The 22,243-nt window shown below is 40.7% G+C and overlaps 1 protein-coding gene across 17 annotated transcripts in view; it reads right to left on the bottom strand.

Annotated features, from left to right (window-relative positions):
• Positions 1-5,913: 5,913 nt before the first annotated feature.
• AFTPH (aftiphilin) overlaps positions 5,914-22,243 on the bottom strand; it is a 65,395-nt gene continuing 49,065 nt past the window's right edge. For 12 of the 17 annotated variants that reach the window (XM_087863457.1, XM_087863446.1, XM_087863451.1 and 9 more), the window contains 5 exons: positions 18,599-18,659; positions 16,971-17,054; positions 12,983-13,106; positions 7,497-7,619; positions 5,914-6,527 (listed from right to left, as the gene is read on the bottom strand). In XM_087863457.1, the coding sequence (XP_087719583.1) occupies positions 6,383-6,527; positions 7,497-7,619; positions 12,983-13,106; positions 16,971-17,054; positions 18,599-18,659 (537 nt within the window). In that variant the 3' untranslated portion in view covers positions 5,914-6,382. Of the gene's footprint in view, positions 6,528-7,496; positions 7,620-12,982; positions 13,107-16,970; positions 17,055-18,598; positions 18,660-22,243 lie in introns of those variants that run through there. The other 5 variants (XM_087863458.1, XM_045788103.2, XM_045788108.2 and 2 more) reach the window with 5 other exon arrangements.

Below are 22,243 nucleotides of genomic sequence, written 5' to 3'. Positions count from 1 at the left end.
GGAAAGGTCGGGCTGATGGACAAGTGTCACCTTCTATGGAAGTGTCTGGGAGGACCCTCGGCCGCCAGAAATGGGAACCGCGGTGGCGGACTCTCCCCCTTCCGCTGGGAAAACAGCCGTTTCAAGCACCCTGGGCTTTCTTGTCCATCATGAGGGCAGGGCATTCCCGCCGGGTCCCCACGCGTACCGGAGCGGGGACCGAGCACCGTGTTTCGTCCTTGCTTCTCTCCCGGGGCGGGTGGCCCGTCCATCTCCGGGTCAGCTAAGGCGGATATTAGCTAAATACCAGTTGTCACCGGTGGGCTCTGCCCGGATTTGCTACCCTTGAATGCATCCTTTCAATAGGTGTTTGGTGACACAGGGCCCATGAGGTCCTGCCTGCCTCACAGATGTGAGGTTCCAGCCACAAAACCAAAAAAAAAAAAAAAAAAAAAAAAAAAAAAAAATCTGGGGTGGGAAAGAAGAGTCCAGATTTCACTGAAAATGAAGCTTTCCAGAGCTGCTGACTAAGGAGTTTTCTTTCCAAACATCTGAAACAGCAAACAGATTGTAAATTAAGAGGGAGTTACAAGATAGTAGCTGCAGGGAAACAACGCCTCCCTGTTCCCTGGGCCGAGCTGTGGCTGCCCCGCGGCCTGGCGGCCGGGAAAGGTGACTCGCCAGGCCCGGGAGGGGGACCGGGGCGCTGGAGGGTCCGCCACTGGTAGGAGGTGGCTGGGAGAGCTCTGGCCTCTCCTCGGAGCCAGGGAGAGCGGTTTCTTCTGACAAGGGGTGCAACGCTGGTCTGCGCCGTTCTCTGGAGCCGATGAATGAGTGACTCCCACCCAGATCACAGTTCAGGCTCCCACGGCAACCCAGCAAAAATAAAGGGAAGCAAATCGTAACCCATCAAACATGCTTCCCACGGGCAGAGCGTGAAGGGGGGAGCTGGACGGTCCTTGGGCCACGCTTCTCTCCTCCCACAGAGTAAAAATACTGATTTCAGTGAAATGTCTGCATTCGGTGGAGGCTTGAATTTATAGGGGAAGGTGAGCCCTGGGGTAGGTTGCTCTGGCAGCCGTCCTGCTGGGTCTGGGGTCCTGCGGCCAGGATGGCAGCCCGGGCCTGGAACCACACAGTCAGAAGCAATGCTCCCCACCATGCCTGCCCGCCACCAGCTCCGGAACGCAAGTCCTGCTTTGGATAACAGGACAGAAGAGAAGGGGTGGGGTAAAGGGGAGAGCGGATGGCCCGGGCAGGTTGCATCATGGAGCATGCCGCCAGGCATCCTCGTCCTGTCCCTGGGGGGTGGGGGGTAGTGACTGTCAGCGTGACCTCCCCTTTCAGGGCTCTCCAGCTTTGTCTGAGGACCCAACGGTGTGGTCATGTGAGCCCCTCTGAGTCACATCGGGCCTTGCTCAGAGACTGGGAGGCATCTTTCCTGATTTCCCATTTCCCAGAGAGCCATCTGCTCAGGGCCCGCTTTGGGAAATGGTCAAGATGATTCTAGGTTTGGGAGTATCCTCGGGAGCCGTGTCCGTTTCAGCCGGGAGCCGTGTCCGTTTCAGCCAGGAGCCGCTGGTGGTGTAGGCTACAGAGCTGTGCCCCGAAGTGGCCCAGATCCCCATGTGTCCAGCCCCTACTTGCTGCTCGCCCGAGGCAGGGATTGAGGCAAGGATTGAGGCAAAACCAAACCAGAACAAATAGCTTTTGACAAAATGGAAGCTGCAGAAGTTTGGTGTAGTGTTTGGGGTTTGCTTCAGAGCTTGAAGGGTTGAGTCAGTGGTCAATAGAATAGGATATGTTTTGGAAAAAATTCAGATGGGGCTCAAGGTGGGGTTTACAGTATTTGCAGGCAAAGGCAAGACACAGATTCTGGAAGGATCCCCATCCATTTCACTGAGAGGCTTATGCATAAACTGGTTTAGGAAGCAAACCAGGTGAGAGTTCGCCTACGTGTCAGGCACTGTGCCAGCGCCAGGGGGACAAATCTGGGCCAGACGCTGACCCTGCCCTCAAGGATCTCACAGCCTGCAGGAGCAAGAAGAGCAGATGGGTCATCCTAAAGCCGGGTGACAGGGGCAGTTAACAGCCCCTCAGCATGCCAAGAGGCTGATACCCTGCGGGAAGCATTCAGCCTTTGGGATCAGACTTGGGTTCTAGACTCTTCCTCTTCCTGGCCGAGTGACCTTGGGGACGTGACATCGTGTCTAAGTCTTGGTTTCCTCACCAGTGAGCTGGAGTCAGGTACAGTTCGGGGACTTCTTAGGGTTCCTTGGGAGGATTTGGGGAAAGTGTGCACGAAGCTCTCGTGTCTGGGCTCAGGAATGCTCGTGATCAATGTATGCCAGGTTTATTACGAGTGTTACATTATCAGAGAGGTTTGCTGAGCACTCTGGGAGGCCGGAGAGCGGCTCTGTGGGGTGAGGGGGGTCCGGGGTGGGGGGTGCTCAGAAAGGCTCCCAGAGGGAGGGGTGCTGGCTGGCTGGTGAGGAAGAGCTTTGCCGGCGGAGGCGCTAGCCCGGGTCGGTCCCCCGGAGCCCAGGGGCAGCGAGAGGACGATGATCTCAGGTGCCGTGTGCTCACACACATCATGCCAAGTGATTGGGACGCGCTCTTCTCCGCGACAGCCCAGGCCCAGAGGATCAGCCGGAACAACGGATAACCGACACGGAAGGCTCTGGAGGTCAGGCTGACTTACTGTCGGGAACACGACCGCGGGAGGCTGTGGGGACCCTGGTGTCCACTCGGTAGAAGTCCTGCTGGTCAGTGCTGGCCATCCAAGCAAGCACGGCTGGCGGCTGTCTTGGGAGATCCGGAGCTCACGCGAGGTCCCCGCGAATGTTCACGGCCGGCCTGGCCAGCCCTTCAGAGGGGAGACGCAGGAGAGTCAGGAAAACGGGGTTCAGGTCCTGCCTCTGCGGTTACAGATGCATGATGCCGTGAGTCAGTTTCCGGTGTAGACTTCCCACTGCCTCAGCTTGCAGAAGGGACTCATCCGTGGCTTTTTCGAATGTGTAATCGGCGACAGCCCTGCCCCCAGCCTAGAGGCCCGGGGCGCGAGCGCCGTGCGGGCACCGCGGGGCCAGCGCGCCGGGCTTCTGGGGCGGCTTTCGGGCGCCCGACCGGCTCACCTTCCAGCCCGAGGATTCTGTGATTCTCCGAGGTTTCTTCCTACCCTAGTTTTCAATTCTGCAGACTCTGAAGTACTGGAGACTTAGAAAAGGGATTTTATTCAACATCCTACCGCTGATTAGTGGAGAACTATATTTAGAAGACACGACTCCCAGCCTAATCCGGTGTCCCTTCTGCCTCCCCAGGCCGCCCCCTGCCACCGTCCGTGCTGTCTTAGCGCGCGCTCCTCCCGGGTCTCAGCAAACCTGTGCTGCCCTCTATAGATGCCTTTCCCTTTTACAAGAAAACACCAGAAGCCAACGGATCCAGCCCGAGACAACGATCCCGGAATTCCTTCCTCTAGGTCTGACGAGCTCCGCGAAATGCTGTATGAAATGTGAGGTGAAAAGAAGGCCCCGCTTTGCCGTGGTCCTACAGCATCTGTCCTCACCTTCTTACTACTAGAAGCCCGTGTAGGTGGCGGCCCAGAGTACAGCTACTTCCCTGTCTCTTTTGTAGCCAGATACGGCGCTGCGACGAAGTTTTGGCCACGAGGTAGTCATTAGAAGTATTTTGTATACCTTATGGAAAGTGTTCTCGAGAGGGAGAACGCTCTTCTTCGCTCTTCCTTCGTCGATGGCGGGAACATAGGCATAGTGGCCGAACCATCAGCAGCCACCTTGGGCCATGAGGTAGACACTATGTGTGGGTAATGGTGGAACGACGAAATGACTGTCAAGAGCTTCAGTCACTGACGATCTTCTGAAGCCCCCTCACCAGCCCTAGACTGCAAGAGAAATGAACTTCTATGGTTTAAGCCACCACTGCCACGTTTCATCAGCTCTGGTTCTTGGCTGTAAGACAGCGTTATCTTGTACATCACTAACCGAAAAACCACTTCGGGTGAATCGGATGCCCCTCCGATTGTAGGGCACTTTCCCATCTCAGAGAAGTTCAGATGTGACAGAAGTATGAATCTTATTACATGGAATGCAGTATTTTGGGTTTTTGTTACTCACAGCCAAACCTAATCCTAACTGATTCAAGAAACATGAGGGAATGAAAAGTGGCAATTTCTAAATAAAGACCATGATACTCATGTAGAGGGAGGAAAAAGTTTCTATATAAAAGAATGACTCACAAAAATAGTAGTGACACATGACTCAATTTAGGGACATTTCTCCTATCCTTCCCAGTCTGGCTTGGATTAAATGGGGACTTACGTATGGCTACTTGGATTTGGCCATCAAGTGAGTGGAGACTCTAGAGGATGAGTTGAGCCGGCTTTAAGGTGTCGAGGACACAAAGCTGATTGCTAAACCAGTCGTCACTGTGTGTGACTGGCTTTTAGGGTCTCTGCCTCTTCAGTGTCTTCTCCCCAAGTCTGCAGGGTCCACCTGGCTGACTTTGAGCAGGACAAATGGTCAGCTGCTGTGTGCAGCCAACGGGCTCTCCCTTAGCGGAGACCCAGAGAGGCGCCTGAGGCCTTCCCTCACCAGCCACTGTTACTGCTCTCTCGTGCGACCGGAGCCCTGGTTTGGGGCGAGCACTTCTGGTCCTCGAGGCGAGTCCTGACTTTAACCCGTGATAGTCCAATACTGATGTGCCTGGTGTGATTAAAACATCCCAGGCCAACAGGACAAACAAAAGGGAAATCTGGCTTATCCAAACATGGCTCTAAGAGGAAATCTCCATTCTGTGTGTCATTGAAGCAGGGTCACTTTCATGAGGAAGACCCACTTGACCATGTCTAAATAATAACGCAATTCCTTGTTATTTTACAGGATCCTTTCATCTGTGATTGCTTCTTGAACCTGCTGGGACTCTGGGGGCCGTCACAGGTTTTGCCGACTCTACGTTCTGGTTACCATTTATTAACTCTTTCCTCACGTGACAAGTGTTTCACATTTATTATTTAATACATCACCGCCACAGGAAGGCAGTATCATTCCCATTTTCAAGTTAAGGCTCAGAGAAGGTGATTAATATCATGTATGTATTTACTGGAAAAGAAAAAAATTCCCTAGAAATGCTCACTTAACTTTGCCAGTTCTGATGAAGATACATTATAGTGAATCATGGGAATTTCTTTTATGATCTCATGTTCTACATAAAAACAGCTCACCTTAGTACTGATCCAGTTCCTACGGGCCAGATCCTAATTCCTTCTGCTTTCAAAAACGTGAGGCCCGACCTACCAGATGATTTCCTCTGGACTGAAATACATTAAAATGGAATAAACCTTCACATCCAAATTCATCAGATTTTCCCTGATACCAAAGTACAAAAACACCAGGCTAAATTTCTTTTAAATTATTTTATTTTTGTGTAAGCTAAAAGGAAATTTACACACTGAAATCTCAAAAGACCTTGGGCATGCACATTAACCTTGTCAGAGGTTCTTCTACGTGTCTTTCTTTTTTCCATAGGAATTTCCCCAAACATTTAAAACCCATAGTTTTTACTGTATATACAGCCTAAACCATAGCAATCTATGATTATGTCATTTTACACTGTGCAAAATCCTCAAAAAATAGTGGTACGATAAAACAAAAAAATCATTAACAAATAAATTTCATTGTAAGACATTCATATAATTTGGTCCTTCTCCAAACCAAACTGATTTAAAACAGACACAATCTCTTCAAACCCCTCCAATCAAGTGCTGACAATGATCCACACCCTGTTAATACAAGAGCAAGCGATCAAGTACCTTGCAAAAGGTCACACGGCAACGTGCCAGACTGAAAAGATTAAAAAAGAGTGCAAAAATGTTAACAAAAAGTCAGATCTGAAACAAACCCACTACACATAAAATAGAAAAAAAAAATTAAATGGGGACTTTGGAGCTTACTTATGATAGCAAAAGTAATTCAACATATGATATGAAAAATTAATAGAACATTCAATGCAATCTGAAAAGACTGAAGGGGATTTCACAGACAGTGGAGATTTGAGTTTTTAATTTTCTTTTTTTTATTTCAAAAGTTTTGTAAGAAGGACACCACCAGTGTATTTCACAAAGACATAAATGTATACACCCCAGCAACACAAAAAGAATAAATCTTCAAAAATGTTCACCCCCGATTATTTACATTTTTTTCTAATATAAATTTAGGACTTCAGTATGTAAATAAATATACATTACTATGTATACCTTTCTAGTGCGGCTTACCAACAAATCAGCTGAACTTTTTTTTTTTTTTTAATTAGAGCAGGTATGCTTTTGATGGTAGGTAGGGGAGGGCTGGAGGGAAGGAAAAGCAATTGAAATTGTCCAATTCAGTTATCAGTCGGCTTTCTCTTGGGACCTTGTGGAAGGTGTTAACGTGGCCGGGAACATCAACACCTTGGCATGCATGAACGTTAAGTCCGGAAGGCTAGCGATCACCTTGATGGCTTCTTCACTCAGGTGCTCTTCTTTTTTCGGTTTCCTATTGACAAATGAAAAAAGAGAAGCGTGTTAATGTGATTTTGCTGTGGGTCAAACGGGAGAAAATCCACTCTCAAGGTAGACAGTTATCGATCTGTGGGGACTGCTCTGCCAGGTCCCGCACCTCGTAAAACCTCTGCGCGAGCTTCCTGTGCGAGACGCCGAGCGTCTTACAGGGACGCGTGCTCCCTAGTTATGCGTGCTCCTTACTGCCGGCACGGACGCACAGACATCCCACGTACCCACGTACAGCTCACAGATTGGCTTAAGGCTGAACATCGGCCCGGGCACACTTTTAAAATGTTACTAAGCAGAAATATAATGCCGGGGCCCTAATAAAACTTCACCCAACCGGATTTCCCCGACCCCGTGAAACTACCAAAATTACTTCAACATAAAACAAAGCATGTCTGGCACAAGACCGTGTAAGTCATTCTAACCTCGGGCTTTCTTCGTCCCCCATGGGGAATTCCAGGAGAGAAAGCCCTCGGCTCAAAAACAGCAGTCTCGGCCCCGCGGGGACGCAGACAGCAGGTCCAGGGGCAGGAGCACGAGAGCTGGCCGCCGAGGCCGAGAAGGCACACAGGCAGGACGTGCTCGGGGAGAGGGGAATCTCGGAACCCCAGGGGTTCTGCAGACGAAGTACACTACTCACTGCTCTCGGTATTAGAGGTGAGCAGTTCAGTGCTAGCACAGACAGGAAGGACTCCTCTCCAGCCAGGGCTTCCCACATGGCGAGCTGCGGAAATGTCAAGTGAGCCTCAAATGTGGCTCAAATTGAACACGTGACTGTAAGCCAACCTTGATTTTTTCCAGGATGTTAAATATATTGAAAGAATAGTTGCGGTCATACAGATACTAATTTTTAGACCAAAGTTCATTTAAAATTGTTGATTCTAAAAAGCCCAATTCTCTTTTATGGTAAACTAGCTGGTACTACATCAGGTGTGACAGAAGTGATTTCTTCTACCTCATTATTTTCTTTGTCGTTGGGATGGGGAACAGGACGTCAGGAGATGAAGTGAGAAGGGAAACACAGATATGGACCTTTATTTCATACCTAGACTCTTCTGTTATCACTTTTGAATTCAGGCTGAAATGAAAAGATTTAATAGAATGACAGAAAAATCAAATATCAGAATTTTAGGACCGAAGTTCTTCAACAAGGGGTGGGCTTTAGGCACACCGAAACAATGAGACCAACCGATACTCAGTTCAAAGGTTTCTCAGAAGAATGGAATAGCAATCCAGTATTTTCTGCTCAAAATCTACAATTTTAATTGCATTTAAATGGTGGCAGAATTATTATGTGGATGTTTGATGAAGAAAAACCAGAGAGTGAAGTGAAAGACTGGGAGTGTCTGTATAACGGAAAAGGCCAGCCTCTCACCAATGGTCAATCTTAACATCACTGATGATGGAGTCAACCAGATTATTATGCAATTTCTGATGCAGTACAACACCTGTGCTGTGTTCCAGCCAAAATGTTTCACCTGAACTCATTAAACTTGTAGATATAATTTCTAGCTTACAGGAAATAAGGGGAAAAGAGAAGCATATTAAACACTTCTTGAAGGAAGCCGACAGATAAATCCTGAGGTGGGGATGTTCTGCAGGACATGTGGACTGATCTTTTTAATAAGCTACTGTTAAAACTGAAAACAAACAAAAGGGTTAGGGGTAGATAAGCTAGGCTGAAGGAGGCTGGGCAGACATCTGAATACAGCTTCGGTATTAGATGGAATTAAGATGCACTCTAGTTGACAGGTGACCTGAGACCACAGACTGCAGAGGTAAGTTCAATCCGGCATGGACTATAAAATCTCATTTTTGGTAAAAACAACACACATATGTATATATTTGCACAGAAAATGATCTGAAAGGAGTTATGTTGATCTGAGTGGTAAGAATATGAAACTAAGTTTAAATTTTTATATTTTCTAACTCTATAATCTATTTTACTGCTTCTGTAATAATAGAAAGTTATTAAAAACAGTAAGAAACAGAGAGACTCTTGACTCTGAGAAACAAACTGAGGGTTGCGGATAAGGGGGTGGGTGGGGGGATGCGGTAACTGGGTGATGGGCATTAAGGGGGGCACGTGATGTGCTGAGCCCTGAGTGTTATACACAACTAATGAATCACTGAACATTATATCAAAAAATAATGATGTACTATATGTTGGCTAATTGAATTAAAACAACAACAACAACAACAACAACAACAAAACAACAGTAACAAACAGGGGAGCCTGGGTGGCTCAGTAAGTTAAGTGTCTGCCTTCGGCTCAGGTCATGATCCCGGGGTCCTGGGATTGAGCCCTGTGTGGGGCTCTCTGCTCAGTGGAGTCTGCTTGTCCCTCCCCGCTGACTCGTGCTCTCTCTCTCTCTCTCAAATAAATAAAATCTTAAAACAAAACAAAACACAGTAACAAATAAAATTGCACCTAAACAAACTTTCTCATTTGTGAAATGCAGTTGGGGGATGGGAAAGGAGAGCAAGGTAGACGCTTTTACCCAAGCAATGGTTGGTAAAGATTACTCTATAGACTTTCTACTAATGGCCTTACTTCAGAGGCACTACTTAGAGGCAACAGGACATTGAAAAAAAAGTTTAGAGTTGATAGTTTGTGTCTTTATCTGTAGTCACTGTGCATTTATGTCATCTGGTTTTCTTGGAGTATAGGAAAAAATGCTTGTGGAGAATTTGAAAATAAAAAGTTGTCTCATGAACTTTTTTCAAATCCAAAAGCAGTGACCTAATTTTGATTTACATTCTCATTAGCTAAGATTTATCCTTTTTGTCAGTGGAATACAACTGAGAGTCCAGAAACAAACCTGTATGTTAATGAAAAATTGATTTTCAATAAGAGTGCCAAGATCATCAATGGGGAAAAAAAGAGTCTTTTCATTAAACAGTGTGAGGTATCCACATGTAAAAGAATGAAGCTGGACCCTTACCTTACCACACATTCAAATATTAAATCAAAATGGATCAAAGACCTAGGTGTAAGAGTTGAAACTATAAAACTCTCAGGAAAAAACCCTAAGTGTCAATCTTCCTGACCCTGAAGTAGGCAATGGTTTCTGGGATGGCAACAAGCAAAAAGTCAGACACAAACAAGCCTCAGTGAGAATGTGGAGAAACTAGAATCCTCACATTATTATTGGAAGAATGTAAAATGGTGGCACTACTTTGAAAAACAGTTCAGCAGTTGCTCAAAATGTTAAACATACTGTTACCATATGACCTGGTAGTTTCACTCCCAAGAAAACAGAAAACATCCGTCCACACAAGAACCTGTACATGAGTGTTCAGAGCAGCGTTAGTCACGACAGTCGACAAGTGAAAACAACCCAGGTATCCATCAATCGGTTAATGGGTAAGTAAAATGTGCTATAATCACACAAAGGAATATTATGCAGCCATAAAAAGGAAGGAAAAATACCGACACACACAGTACCATGGCCAAGCCTGAAAACACACTAGGAGAAAGAAGCCAGGAACAGAAGGTCACATACTGTATGACTCCATTTATATGAAATAACCAGAACAGGCAAATTCCTAGAGACAGAATGCAGATTGGTGGATGTCAGGGGCTGGGAAAAGTGGCAGATAGCAAATAATTGCTAATGAGTATGGAGTTTCTCTCTGGGGTGATAAAAATGTTCTGGAATTAATGGTAATGGTTGTACAATGCTGCTAACATACTACAAACCACTGAATTGTATACCTGAGAGGGTGGATTTTATGGTATGTGGATTATATCCCAATTAAAAGGTTAAAAAAAAAAGACAAGAAAAAGACGTATGTATCCCTTTTGGCAACTAGTTGTTTGGCTTGCATAAACTTGAGTCAGAGGTCTACTGCTACTAACTAGGTGGTCACCCACTGAGTAAGATAAGAAAGTAATTTTTCTCTGTATTAGAAAGGTAAAGCCAGAAGAAGGAACTATTTTAAAACTAAGATCTTGCATTTCTTTAAAAAGTAAGAAGTTGCTTTTAACAAGCTGTGTAGGGAAAGAGCTGAGCACACGCACACTTCTTCCTACACACGTAGCAAAGGCACTTAGAAAAGAGTCTGTGTTTGTTATGCGTCAACTTCCTCTACCTACACCTGGGTCTCTTAACCCTGCGGTACCCTACAGTCGCTCTCCCTTCTGTGTGTTGTCAATAGTCAAGATTTTGCCAAGCTTTACTTTTGTAGCTTATTTTATTCAAAAACAAAAAGAAAAATAGAACAAAATGTAAAAACAACAAAGACTCTGAAATTTTCTGAAAGGATACATGCCATCCACCTTTGTCTTCCCTGTACAACTGAGAATCATTCATGGGGACATTTTACAGCATTACCTTCTAATTTTAAGACTTGTGAATATTTGCATGTCTTACCATTTTCAAATAATTAACTCAAAACAAAATACAGAGTTGGCAACTTTTTTTTTCTTTCCCAGTCTGCTGTGTTTTAAAAACAAAAAGCTGAACAGACACTAGAGAGCAATTCAATGCAGTTACGATACTCACCTTAGCATACACACAACGGTTCCAGTTCATTTCTTAATAGTACAGAGTAAGGGAAACAATGAAAATAATTTCTTCAAGTGACAGTTGTTGTTCAAGTTCCCTGGTATACACAGGATGTGTCAAGGATGAGTTAGGAATCAGGAGAGCAAGCAAGCTAACAATGTGGTGTAGGGCTCCTCCTAATGGCATGAAGACTGAACTCTCACCACGGGACTTGGGAAACTACCACAGTACGTTCAGTGAGACTGCAGAAGGAAAAAGGTAACAAAATGGTAGGACTGTCCTTAGAAAAGGTTGTCCTAAAAATGGCAGGGAAGGCCCAAACAATAAGAGCATCAGTATTTTTTTTTTTAAGTCAAATGTGCAGTAGCTTTTGGCTAATGTATATAGAAAAAGTGGACGAGAAATTTGTATGAGAAGAATTTCGATTTGAAAACATGATTTGGGGAGAGAAAAAATTGGAAAGTGAGCAAAAAGAATCCACAGAGGATTCATTTACAAATAGGTTCACTGAAGAGGAGGCTTTACCAGTGCCAGGAGGCCCTACCACAAAGAGAGGGGAACACGGAGAGCAAGAGAGTCCGCGGTGCATGCATGCTGTCAATTATCCTAGGGAAAAGCGAAGGGTATCCGCAGTTGTAAAATAAGTAATACTGCCTCTTCATAATCATGAATATTAATAATAATACGTATCTGTTGAATGAATGGATATTTAAGCACCCAATACAGTTTGAAAGGCAATGTGATAATTCAAACCAAAGTTTTAAGACTGGTAAGAAAATAAAGGCTTTTTGGGGCGCCTGGGTGGCACAGCGGTTAAGCGTCTGCCTTCGGCTCAGGGCGTGATCCCAGCGTTGTGGGATCGAGCCCCACATCAGGCTCCTCTGCTATGAGCCTGCTTCTTCCTCTCCCACTCCCCCTGCTTGTGTTCCCTCTCTCGCTGGCTGTCTCTATCTCTGTCAAATAAATAAATAAAATCTTAAAAAAAAAAAAAAAAGAAAGAAAATAAAGGCTTTTTAAATGGCTGTTTCTCTATGGAAGAATTGATTCAAAAGATAAGTGTGAATCTGACATGGAAACAGAATGTATTTATTTAGGAGTAAGGGCTATAAGACTTCTGCCAAAGTGGGCAACTAGCAGTGCTGATGAACAACGGATTTGGAACAGGGAAGTCGGTGCTCCTATCAACCAGTATTTGCTCCCGCAGTAGTGATTTCCTGGTTCACAGTGACTACCTCCTAGTAGGAACTGGCCTATTCTTATGGCCAACACGTCAAAGTAATGGCTTACTGTTCTTGTGCTAAATTACATAAAACTAAAGGTTTCCCGGATCTTGAGCACAGGGCCCAAGTGACATTCCTTCCATCTGGTTCCAACACTGCTTTTCTAAAGGCCACATCCCTGAAGGGCCTCCCAGAAAGCTTGGCAAAACAAGGCTTCACATCCCAAATCAGAGGCGCTGCACATCAGCAAAAATGCAGAAAATAAAATAGCAGCCATCGCCTATTCCAGCTTAGGTCAGGAGTAGAAAGGTTAGCCTAAGGGACTCTGCGAGTGTGAAAGTGGGTTCCTACAGATGGTCACCTCAGTGGTTATGAAGGGAAAGAGGGATTGTTTCTAAAACGGCTTATGATCTCGATACCTAATCAGAATTCTTCTCTACAAAGTTTGGGGGTGGGGGGTAAAAAGAGAAAACCACATCTGTCAGCCCCTTCCAGCCTCTTAAGAAATAGCTCTGCTCTAATAAAGTTCGTAATTAAACATAATTTGATAACTGTTTTCTGAAATTAGGCATCATCTACTGATTTTTATAAATACAAAGTGAATTTTAACACAATATATTGAAATAGTGTCAACTTATTTGCTTTCCCATTTGGGCTGTTTTGTTTAACACAGAATTCAAAACAGGGTGTGATGACCACTAGCTGTTTACCTGGTAGATGTGCTTGTCTTCTCTACGGTGGACATGAGTCTTGCAAATGCATCAGTCACTCGGAGGCTTGATGTGGAGATTTCCAGCTTGGAAGTTGTTAGCTCGTACAACTCTGGATCCACACCTTACAGTATAAAACGACAGTCAGTGAGGGCGAGCCGCAGCGCCTTCCTCAACCAGCCACGATCCAAGATGCAAAAGGCACTCATTCTGTAAACATCTGAGTCTTTACGAGCACAACAGTCTTTAGACTACTGCAGTATTGCATTTATTTTTAAATTATAGATTCCACCTTTCAGAATTTTTATAAAGTAGGAAAATACTTTTAAAATCTCACTTGGGTATAAATACAGCCTTAATTCACCTAACATTTATGTAGTAGATATCATGCAAATACTTCTAAAATTTCTATCTGCTGTAGAAAATTCTCTCAATTTTGGATGAGCGATATGAAAGTTATCAACGTTTTATAGAGAGCGCACACGATTTGTTATAGGATACCTCAATGTTTAAATGGACTGATTAACCTCATTTTTGAAATTTTCTCTCCTTCTACACCCCTCTAACCATTTTATCCCCATTACACTTTCTTCCACACCAGAAGATTTAGAAGCTAATCTGAAGTCTCAAATATGATAAGTGACTTGGTTAAATGTATTCTGACCACCTGAGGACATGAGATACTACTCAAAGCATCGAATTATTACTAAAGATAAATTATATACATTGCTCTTTCTTCAGGTCAGAAGTAGGGAGGGTAAAAGAGTCCCAGAAAACATAATAAAAGCACTACTTTTAGACAAAATGAAAACTGTCTCAAGGGTTAATTATACTTTATGGTCTCATATCTGACCTGGTTTTAAGGAATTCAAAATGAAGCGGAGTTAGATTTATTTGACTTCACTAAAATATACATATATATTTTTATATCTCCCTTGAATATAGATTTATATTAAATAACAATGACTACAAAAACACTGAAAAGAACAAATATTTTCAACTCAAGCTCAACTTTGGAGAATAGAGACTCAGATTAAAAAAAAAATAATCCTCTACTCTCTATGGTACCAGTAAATTACTCGAGGTAACAAGTTTGGTAGTTTCAGAGTATAGCAGAAAAGTAGATTGTAAGGAAGAATGTCTTATAGTTTCATCAATTTTTACTTATTATTTCTAAAAAAGCTCTGATGATCGGCAGAGAAAATTATATATAAATGTAAATACTAACGTTATTAACAAGTTTCCCCCTTTTAAGATATTTTAAGGTTAAGAAAAAAATCAGGCACTGCCTTCTATTAACGAACTTTGCAGATGACTGGCAGATGTAAACACAGACCTCAGATGTTTATAGAAATCAAACAAGCAAAAGCAGCTTCCACAGTTATCATGTCCAACACGGGAGGAAGGCTATAGAAAATGTTTGTTGACTCTCCCAAGTTCTTAATATTTCATTAAGGCACAGTTTCAAAAAAATACTTAATGAGGCCCTTTCTTGGTATCTCTGTAAGGATACAGGTTTCAAGTAAAATCTAAAAAATTGTAGATGCCTGGAGGGGACCAAATGAACCCAAAGTACCTCTTTCCTCCACTGTGAAAGGTTAGGTTCCAAGTAACCACAAAATTTAAGCTGATGTCTACTATATAGTGCAGAATAAACTGCATTCTGACTGGCAACAGAAAAGTGGTAGTAAAAATTTGGATGGGTTTGTAAAATACTGGATGTCAAAGAATAAAGTGGGAGATTAAAAAAAAAAAAAAAAAGGTAACAATAGACCCAACCCCCCCTTGCCCAAAACAAATCCACCACCATCACAAAAAAACCAAACCAAAAAACCCCAGGAAAGTACCATGACTATATTTTATATTTTTCAAAAACAAGATAACTACTTACTCTACACTAATAATTGGAGAGTAATTTTCTTAAATGGAAGAGTCTGCCTTTTTTTTTTTTTTAACAGAACCTTAATGAGGCATAGTTTAGTTACATAACTAAAGCTAGCCAACCAAGTTCTATGCCAACCTCCTAAGTCTCACACACAAAATAATTAAATAACCGCAAGCTAAGACAAAATGACTTTCCCAGAAACAAGTCAGAAAGAGTGCAAGCAAGTGGTGAAATGGAATACTGAGAAAGGTGCTGATACCTGTAGGTTGATGGTAAGTTTTAACAAAACCCAATAGCAATAAAAAGAAGCCAAAGCAAATTTATAGTAATCAAGTTTATATAGCAGCTAGAGCATATTAATGAAAATATGGAACAAAAATACTTCAAAGGTTCCAAAGTAACGAGGACTGCATTTGAGCATGCTAAATTTCACTTCCGTCACAACTCTACGCTTCTGAACCACTTGCTCTTCTTGAAGCTGTGTGTACTGAGCTTGGTTATCACGTAATTTCTGTGCTTCTTTACTTGTGTTCTTATTTGAAATGTAACCAAAAATTAAATTTAAACCAGGTTTTAGGTGTCCAAAAATAGTGACCTCATGGATATTATAGCACGGTTCATGACAAAACAAATCTGAGAGCAAATTAAAAATGGGAGTTTGGTAATTCATTCTCGGGAATACAGTAATAAGGAAACTGATACACAAGTGTTTGTTGTCTTTTCCCCCCAATTAAGTATTAAAAACAGCTAATTAGGCTCACCCCGGTCATTCCACAGCTCAAATGTATTTAGAAGTAATTTGAGTAAATAGTAAAATATCATTTTGAGGTCAATACCAGACACAGATTGGTTTTTCATACACTTGCAAAATCTTGGAAATAATGAAAATGATAACCAGGGGCTTAGATCTCAGAAATCCAGTCATTCTACCAAATGGCCTTGGAACTTTCTTAGAGCAGGATCACATTTCCATAACCAGATTTTGGAGAAGGAGGTTCTGGGTTCCAGGCTCACCCTTCTCTGACCCCATTTCCCATCATGGCTCCTGAACTGCTGGAAGTGGGTGGCAGGGTATCAAGTGGAGGAGAACAAAACCAGCAAATTCTCAGGAACCAGGCCGGCTGTGTAACTGGCTGCTAGTGGGGACAGAAAGGGACCCTTGCTATGCGTGCTAGGCATCAGCATCTGTACAGCACCCCAACAGCTGTCCGGTGATCAATGCGCATGATTACCAGATCACAAGGAGGGATGACAGGGACTCATTAAAATCATATCAAATAAAATGTAAACATAAAAATGCCATTATATTTTAATATTTTATTCAGTTAAAAAAAATGACAAAGTACATTAGTCCTTTGGTCAATAAACTGAACTTTGCAGGGCTGAACATTAATTTAACAGGCACTCCAGTAAGTTTTAATTTCTAGCTTTTAATATCTCATAGCAATTATTTTCTACTATTAACTTCTGTAACATTTCTTTTTTCTCTGTGGAAAACTAACAGAATACTTTTTATTTAGGAGCTACATAAAAACTACATAATAAGTTCTATGTGGGACCTATATAGAACTAAGTGCTAGACTCTACCATTGTGGAACCTAATTATACACTTAGCATTAATAAACAGCTAACTGAATACCCGAACTGGTAGAGGTTCTATTACCACAGGCACTACAATGTAAAGTCATCTTCGTATACTAAAATATTCTTCTATCTCTAAACCTGTATTTTTGTCAAATGGCTTTATAGAATATGCTTTCAAAAATAAGCATATAAAATATCACATTTTCCATTTACAGGAAAAAAAAAACCCCACAAACAAACCCTGCCTTTAACTGTCTGAGGACATTAGGGCTACTTTATTCCTAGAAACTACGTTCAGCTCTGACTGGTACACTGAGAAAGCTTTCCTTAAAACACATTTCACAGAAGTCATTTGTTATAGTCAGATACTAAAAAATAACAATAGATAGATAAAAGAAAAGTATTAGAAAGATATTATACAGAATACAACTACTTGTTTCCTTGTTTATAGGAAAGTCAAGTGATGTGGTCATGCTTTTAGTAATTAAACTAGAATTGTGGTTTTAACACTCTGCTGACCTGGGATTGTGGTGCTGCTGCTAGAGCTACTGTCATCCACGGGCCCAAAGAAATCAAGGTTCAGAAGAGTGGAACCTCCACTAGCTTGAAATTCAGTGACCGTGTTGGTAGGCAGCCACACAGAAGGTAAGCCAAGGGAGGAGGGGTTATGTGTAAAAAGGGGTAAGACACACACTTGAACATGCAGGTTATAATTAGTAGTCATTACATATTTTAAAATCAACATTAAAACAATGTGTACAGTATTAGTTTTTCATTACTAAGGACATTTCTAAAGTAACAATTTAATAATTCAATGTACATTTTCTCATGTACAAAGTAAATAATTTAACACTTAGTAAGGTTTTAGTTAGGAGTTCAGTTCTTTCAATCAAAACTCAAAGCCATACCAGAAAGACCAAGGGGAAAGTGTACCCGTTAAAGGGAAACAATACTTTAATCTCAACCCAACAGTAAATCACTGTACATGCCCAAATCAATCTTCCATATTAGTAATGTTGGTTTCGAATTAATGATTTTTAAAAAGTGACAAAGTTGTCAGTTTCAGGACACGCACCGATACATTAACTTGGTTTAAATTAAAATAACATTACTAAGGACTGTCATAACTGCCCTACCCTGCTGTGCAACCTCAAGCTGTACTGTTCCCCTTTAACTCTGAGACAGTAATCAGAAACAGCATACAGTTTTAAAGAAGTTGTTTTATGTTAATAAAAAGCATGATGATTTGACTGAATATTTGAGACACCAGACAACAGCAAAAGGTGCATCCAGGCTTTCCTTCAGCACTGTTATTCAATTGGACGCTTTCCAGATGTCCCAGGACCCCCAGTCTAAGGCAAAGCTGATAGAATGACAGGTGTCTTAGACAATGGCTCAAATAACTTATCAAGTATAAGGAATAAGAATAATTGCATCTTAGGGTCCAATTAAAATCTGTGGTGTCAACGCACTGGAAAACTAGCATTTTGTGTCACTTGTTTTAAAGACCCACATTACTAGGATAAGTTACTCCTTTTTCAGGATTTTCTCTTGAAGCCATGAGAGAAACCAATTATTTCTGGAACTACCTACTAGTATTTTGAGATAAGTTTTAGAAAAGGATCATGAAAATCATTCATTTTCCATTTGCATAATAAGTGCTCTATAAAATATTATTAAATCTGAAAACTACTTTGAGTCAATAAATATGGATCTATTTGCACATTGTTTTTGGTTATATAATTGTGCTTTGTGCTTTTTTAAGCAGCCTCTAGCCACAAGACTTTGCATCCAAGAAAATTCCATAAATTAAAACTATAGAAATGAATTTCAAGTAAACTGGTCCTATCTAAAATATCGTTTCAACTACTTAGATATTTGTAAAAAATAAAGAAGCTTGTTTTTGACTTAAGATAAAGAAATTAAAATTTTACCTAGCTACTGCTACCTACTTATGGACATTAATACTGTTAATAATAGTAACAGCTGTTTTTTTGAGCAATTACTATTCAGAAAGAAAGCCTGAATTTCCAAAGATAAGAAGTTATGTTCAAACAAAAAAGGAAATCAGCAGAGAGAAGTCTGTCTGAACTTTGTAGCTTTCTTAACTCTAGCTCTGGTGCTAGAGGCTCTACGGAGAGACGTACCATCTAAAGGGTTAGTAAGGCCACTGCTACTCCAGTCAAACTGGACGGGTGGTAGAGACTCCTAGAGTTGAAAACCAAAAAATCAAAATTAATCAGTACAGGCTGTAGCAACATAAAGAATCCTTAAAAAAACAAAACCAAAAAAATAAAAACTATTATAGCAATATCATCAGGCAATAAAGTACCTAAAGACAAAATTGGGATAATTTACAATTTCAGAAGGTTACCTAAAAATATGAACACAAACTGAAACTGAAAAATTGACAAACAATATAGCTTACTGATATAAAAAAACTGTCTTTGAGAAATGGAATTCACTTTACATTTTCAAATAGATTTTTATGGACTGATTCTATGTCAAGATTTCAATCTATTCTCAAGTTATGATTTATACAACTGGCCAGATTATAATTCAAATAATAGGAAAAAAATCACTGCCTTTTATTACTAAAAAGTGATCTACTTTATATTAAATGACTAGCCACTTAAAATTTCTCAGTGGACGGTCTAATGCAATAGAGAAAGTACCATACTAAAAATGAGATTTGACTTATTCAAGACCAAGTAACTACTAAATAACTAGTTGTATGACCATGTGTAGCTTAATTTAGTTGGTCTCTTTGTACATAAAATGAGAAGGTTTAAAGTCCAAGGTCTCTGGTTCTTTACAATTTCCCAGATTACAAGAAAATTATGGGCTAGTAAGAGGAACTACATTTATATAAAAAAAAACCAAGTCAACTTTAATTACTTATAATCAACATCAGAATTTAATTTTTAAAATAATGTACTTAAAAGTATACTCAGAGCTCATTTGAATAGTCTAGGTTTTTAAATTTTGTTGACTGCCAAACACATAAAGATAAATTGAGCAAATGATTCATGTAAGATGGAAAATAATACAAAACATTTAAAAAATGATCACTGTTTTAAGAACAATCTTAACAAGAAAAAAATTGGGATTCCTGATTTTCTTTCTTCTTTTATTTTGGGGTAGTGTTGACATCACTTACTGAAATAGCCTGTGTTCTGATAAACTCTTAATACCAACATGTTGCTTTTTTTTTTTTTTGGTATTGCTTACCACTATGCTTAATTGTAAGGTAGGTACTATTAAAACTTTACATTCATTTTTTGGTGTGTAGATAAGACTTGTTCCCTGTAGGAAAGGAGCATGAATTGGTTATTTTTGAAAGTCTAATCCCATGATATTATAATACAATGGTCTTGATAACTGGGATACCAATGACAGGCATGTTACTATTATGCATTTAATCTTTCTTTAATCAGGTCAGGCCTGGAGGTTGAGAAGGGAGGTACAAACAAAGCAAAATCCTCACATTAGTGGTTGCCAGGGGGCGTTAGGGATAGTTGGGTGTGGGGAGGGCTTATTAAGAGAGTTCTTTATGGTGATGGAAGAGTCATGTATCTTGATTGTGGTGGTGGTTACACAAATCTATCCACATGATAAAATGACACAGAGCTATACACACATAATCAAGTCATATCCCTCATTTTGATACTGTGCTATAATTAAGTTAAGATGTAATTAGGGGGAGAACCTGGTGAAGGATACAAAGCATCTCCTCTGTATTATCTTTGCAACTTCCTGTGAATCTATAATTATTTCAAATAACATTAAAAAAATGCTGGTGGAAATCTAGTTTATAACTTATCTGCAAAACTGATAAACATTTAGAAAAGATCTTCTTTAGCTGATCTCAAAAACAAACAAACAAAAAAGTCTAAGTTTCCACAGATTCAACTCCTATTATTCTCCTTAGAGATCAGTGAAACCTTTAGTCCTACTGAATCCTGACTGGATGGACAACACCCAGGTTTATGCCATAGCAAAATTTCTGGTTAAATGGAGCAAAGCCTTTTCATTAACATGTTTTATCTAAATGATGTCAAGTAGCTGGTTGCTTAGAAATATTTCAATGATTTGCTGGAATTTTAGATTCTTATACAGGTGTTTGGCATTTTGAAGACATAGCCGATATTAAAATACTGAGGTGCTAAAACACAAATCAACATTTAATGGAAATAAGACAGAAGTAAAACAGAAGACCTTAGCAATTGTAAGCTAACTAATGGCACTGGGGAGGAGGGCTACTTAGATGAAAGCACTGAATGAAGCACTTAAAAACAACCTCAAGCAATGTGGCATAAATGAGCACTAGTGACTAGAATCACTAAGGAAGAAAAGGTCATGATAAAAAAAAAGCAAAAACACTGTATGTCAACTAACTGGAATTTAAATAAAAACTTGAAATAAAAAAAATGAAAGGAGAAAAATTAAGTACATTTGGATTTATCCCTAAGTATTTCATGGTTTTGTTGCTTTGGTAAATAACATGCTTTTTATTTCAATTTCCAATTACTTGTTTTTAGTATAATAGAAATATAGTTCATTTTTATATATTGATCTGATATCCTGAAATTTTGCTAAATTCACTTATTGGCATTACTATCTTTTTTTTTGGTAAAATTATTGGGATTTTCTATGTAGATGATCACGTCATTTGTGAATAAAGACAAAGAATGTGATAAAAAAAAAAAAAAGCGGACCTCCTCCTCCCCCCAAACCAATGGGGACTAGAGATCATAGACTTGGGTTCTAGTCCTAGCTGTACCACTGACTGATGATTTTGGGTGCATCATTTAGCCGTTCCAAATACGTTCTCTAAGTGTAAAAAAGCACAATGCCACATAATCATTTTTTTCTTTCTTCTAACTTTAAAATTCTGGTTCACAAATGAAAGAGCCACATCAGGTAGCCTAAGAGGAAATTTGCTAAGTAGTGACTAGCTGGGTAACTGCTAGCCAGAGAGCTGACTCTGCTCAGCAGTGGATAAAGTGTGGTTAAGATACTGATCTTACTAAGAGGGGAATCAGTAATGGCATCATGAATAATGGGACCTTGAAATACAGTGAATCAAGATTTTTTTTAAAAAACAAAACAACAGAAGTATCACTACTGCTTTTTGCCCATAAGCTGTCTTTTCAGGTAAAAGTATCCTGGCAAAAACACCAGGAACAGTTGTTAGTAAGTCATCCAGCTCCTAACCAAGAGATGCAATGGTTACAAGAGTAATGAGTACAAACTAATTTGGAAGAAATTATAAAAATCCAATGGGCATCAAAACTGAGAACAGACAGATCAGAAAGCAGGCAGTCATAATGAGAATTAAACAATGATGCTAAGTTTGAGAGTCCCTGTTAGTGGTGCCAGTATAAAAACGTAAAAGCAAGGTTTGGTGCATGGTTGACCAAAAAAAAAAAAAAAAAAAAAAAAAAAAAATTATAAACAGATTTTCCTTGACACATTTTGCTGAACTTCCAGCACTAAAGGTTATGGCTGTTTCTTCTGGATATTATGATTAGTGGGAAGCTGTAACAGTATTACTGCACGGCCAAAATGTAAAGTAAAAATAATATACCCACTAACTGCCAAAGAATAGTGGTAAGAAATATTGGTTTATATAAAAAGAATCTTACAATGCATTTTAGATGTTTTAAAAATATTTTAACCTGATTCAGGGGTATGGAGTCAAGCAAAGATCATACAATTTAGTGAAGAATGTCAGGCATTTCAGCACAAAATTCTGATATAAATACTGAAATGTTCAGTTTAATTGTGTG

The sequence above is a fragment of the Ursus americanus genome, chromosome 7 (genome assembly GCF_024610735.1).
Source record: "Ursus americanus isolate L20-20 chromosome 7, mUrsAme1.1.p, whole genome shotgun sequence".
Taxonomy (NCBI): Eukaryota; Metazoa; Chordata; class Mammalia; order Carnivora; family Ursidae; genus Ursus; species Ursus americanus.
Note: the sequence above shows the minus strand (reverse complement) of the source record. Positions and strands in the feature narration are given on the sequence as shown.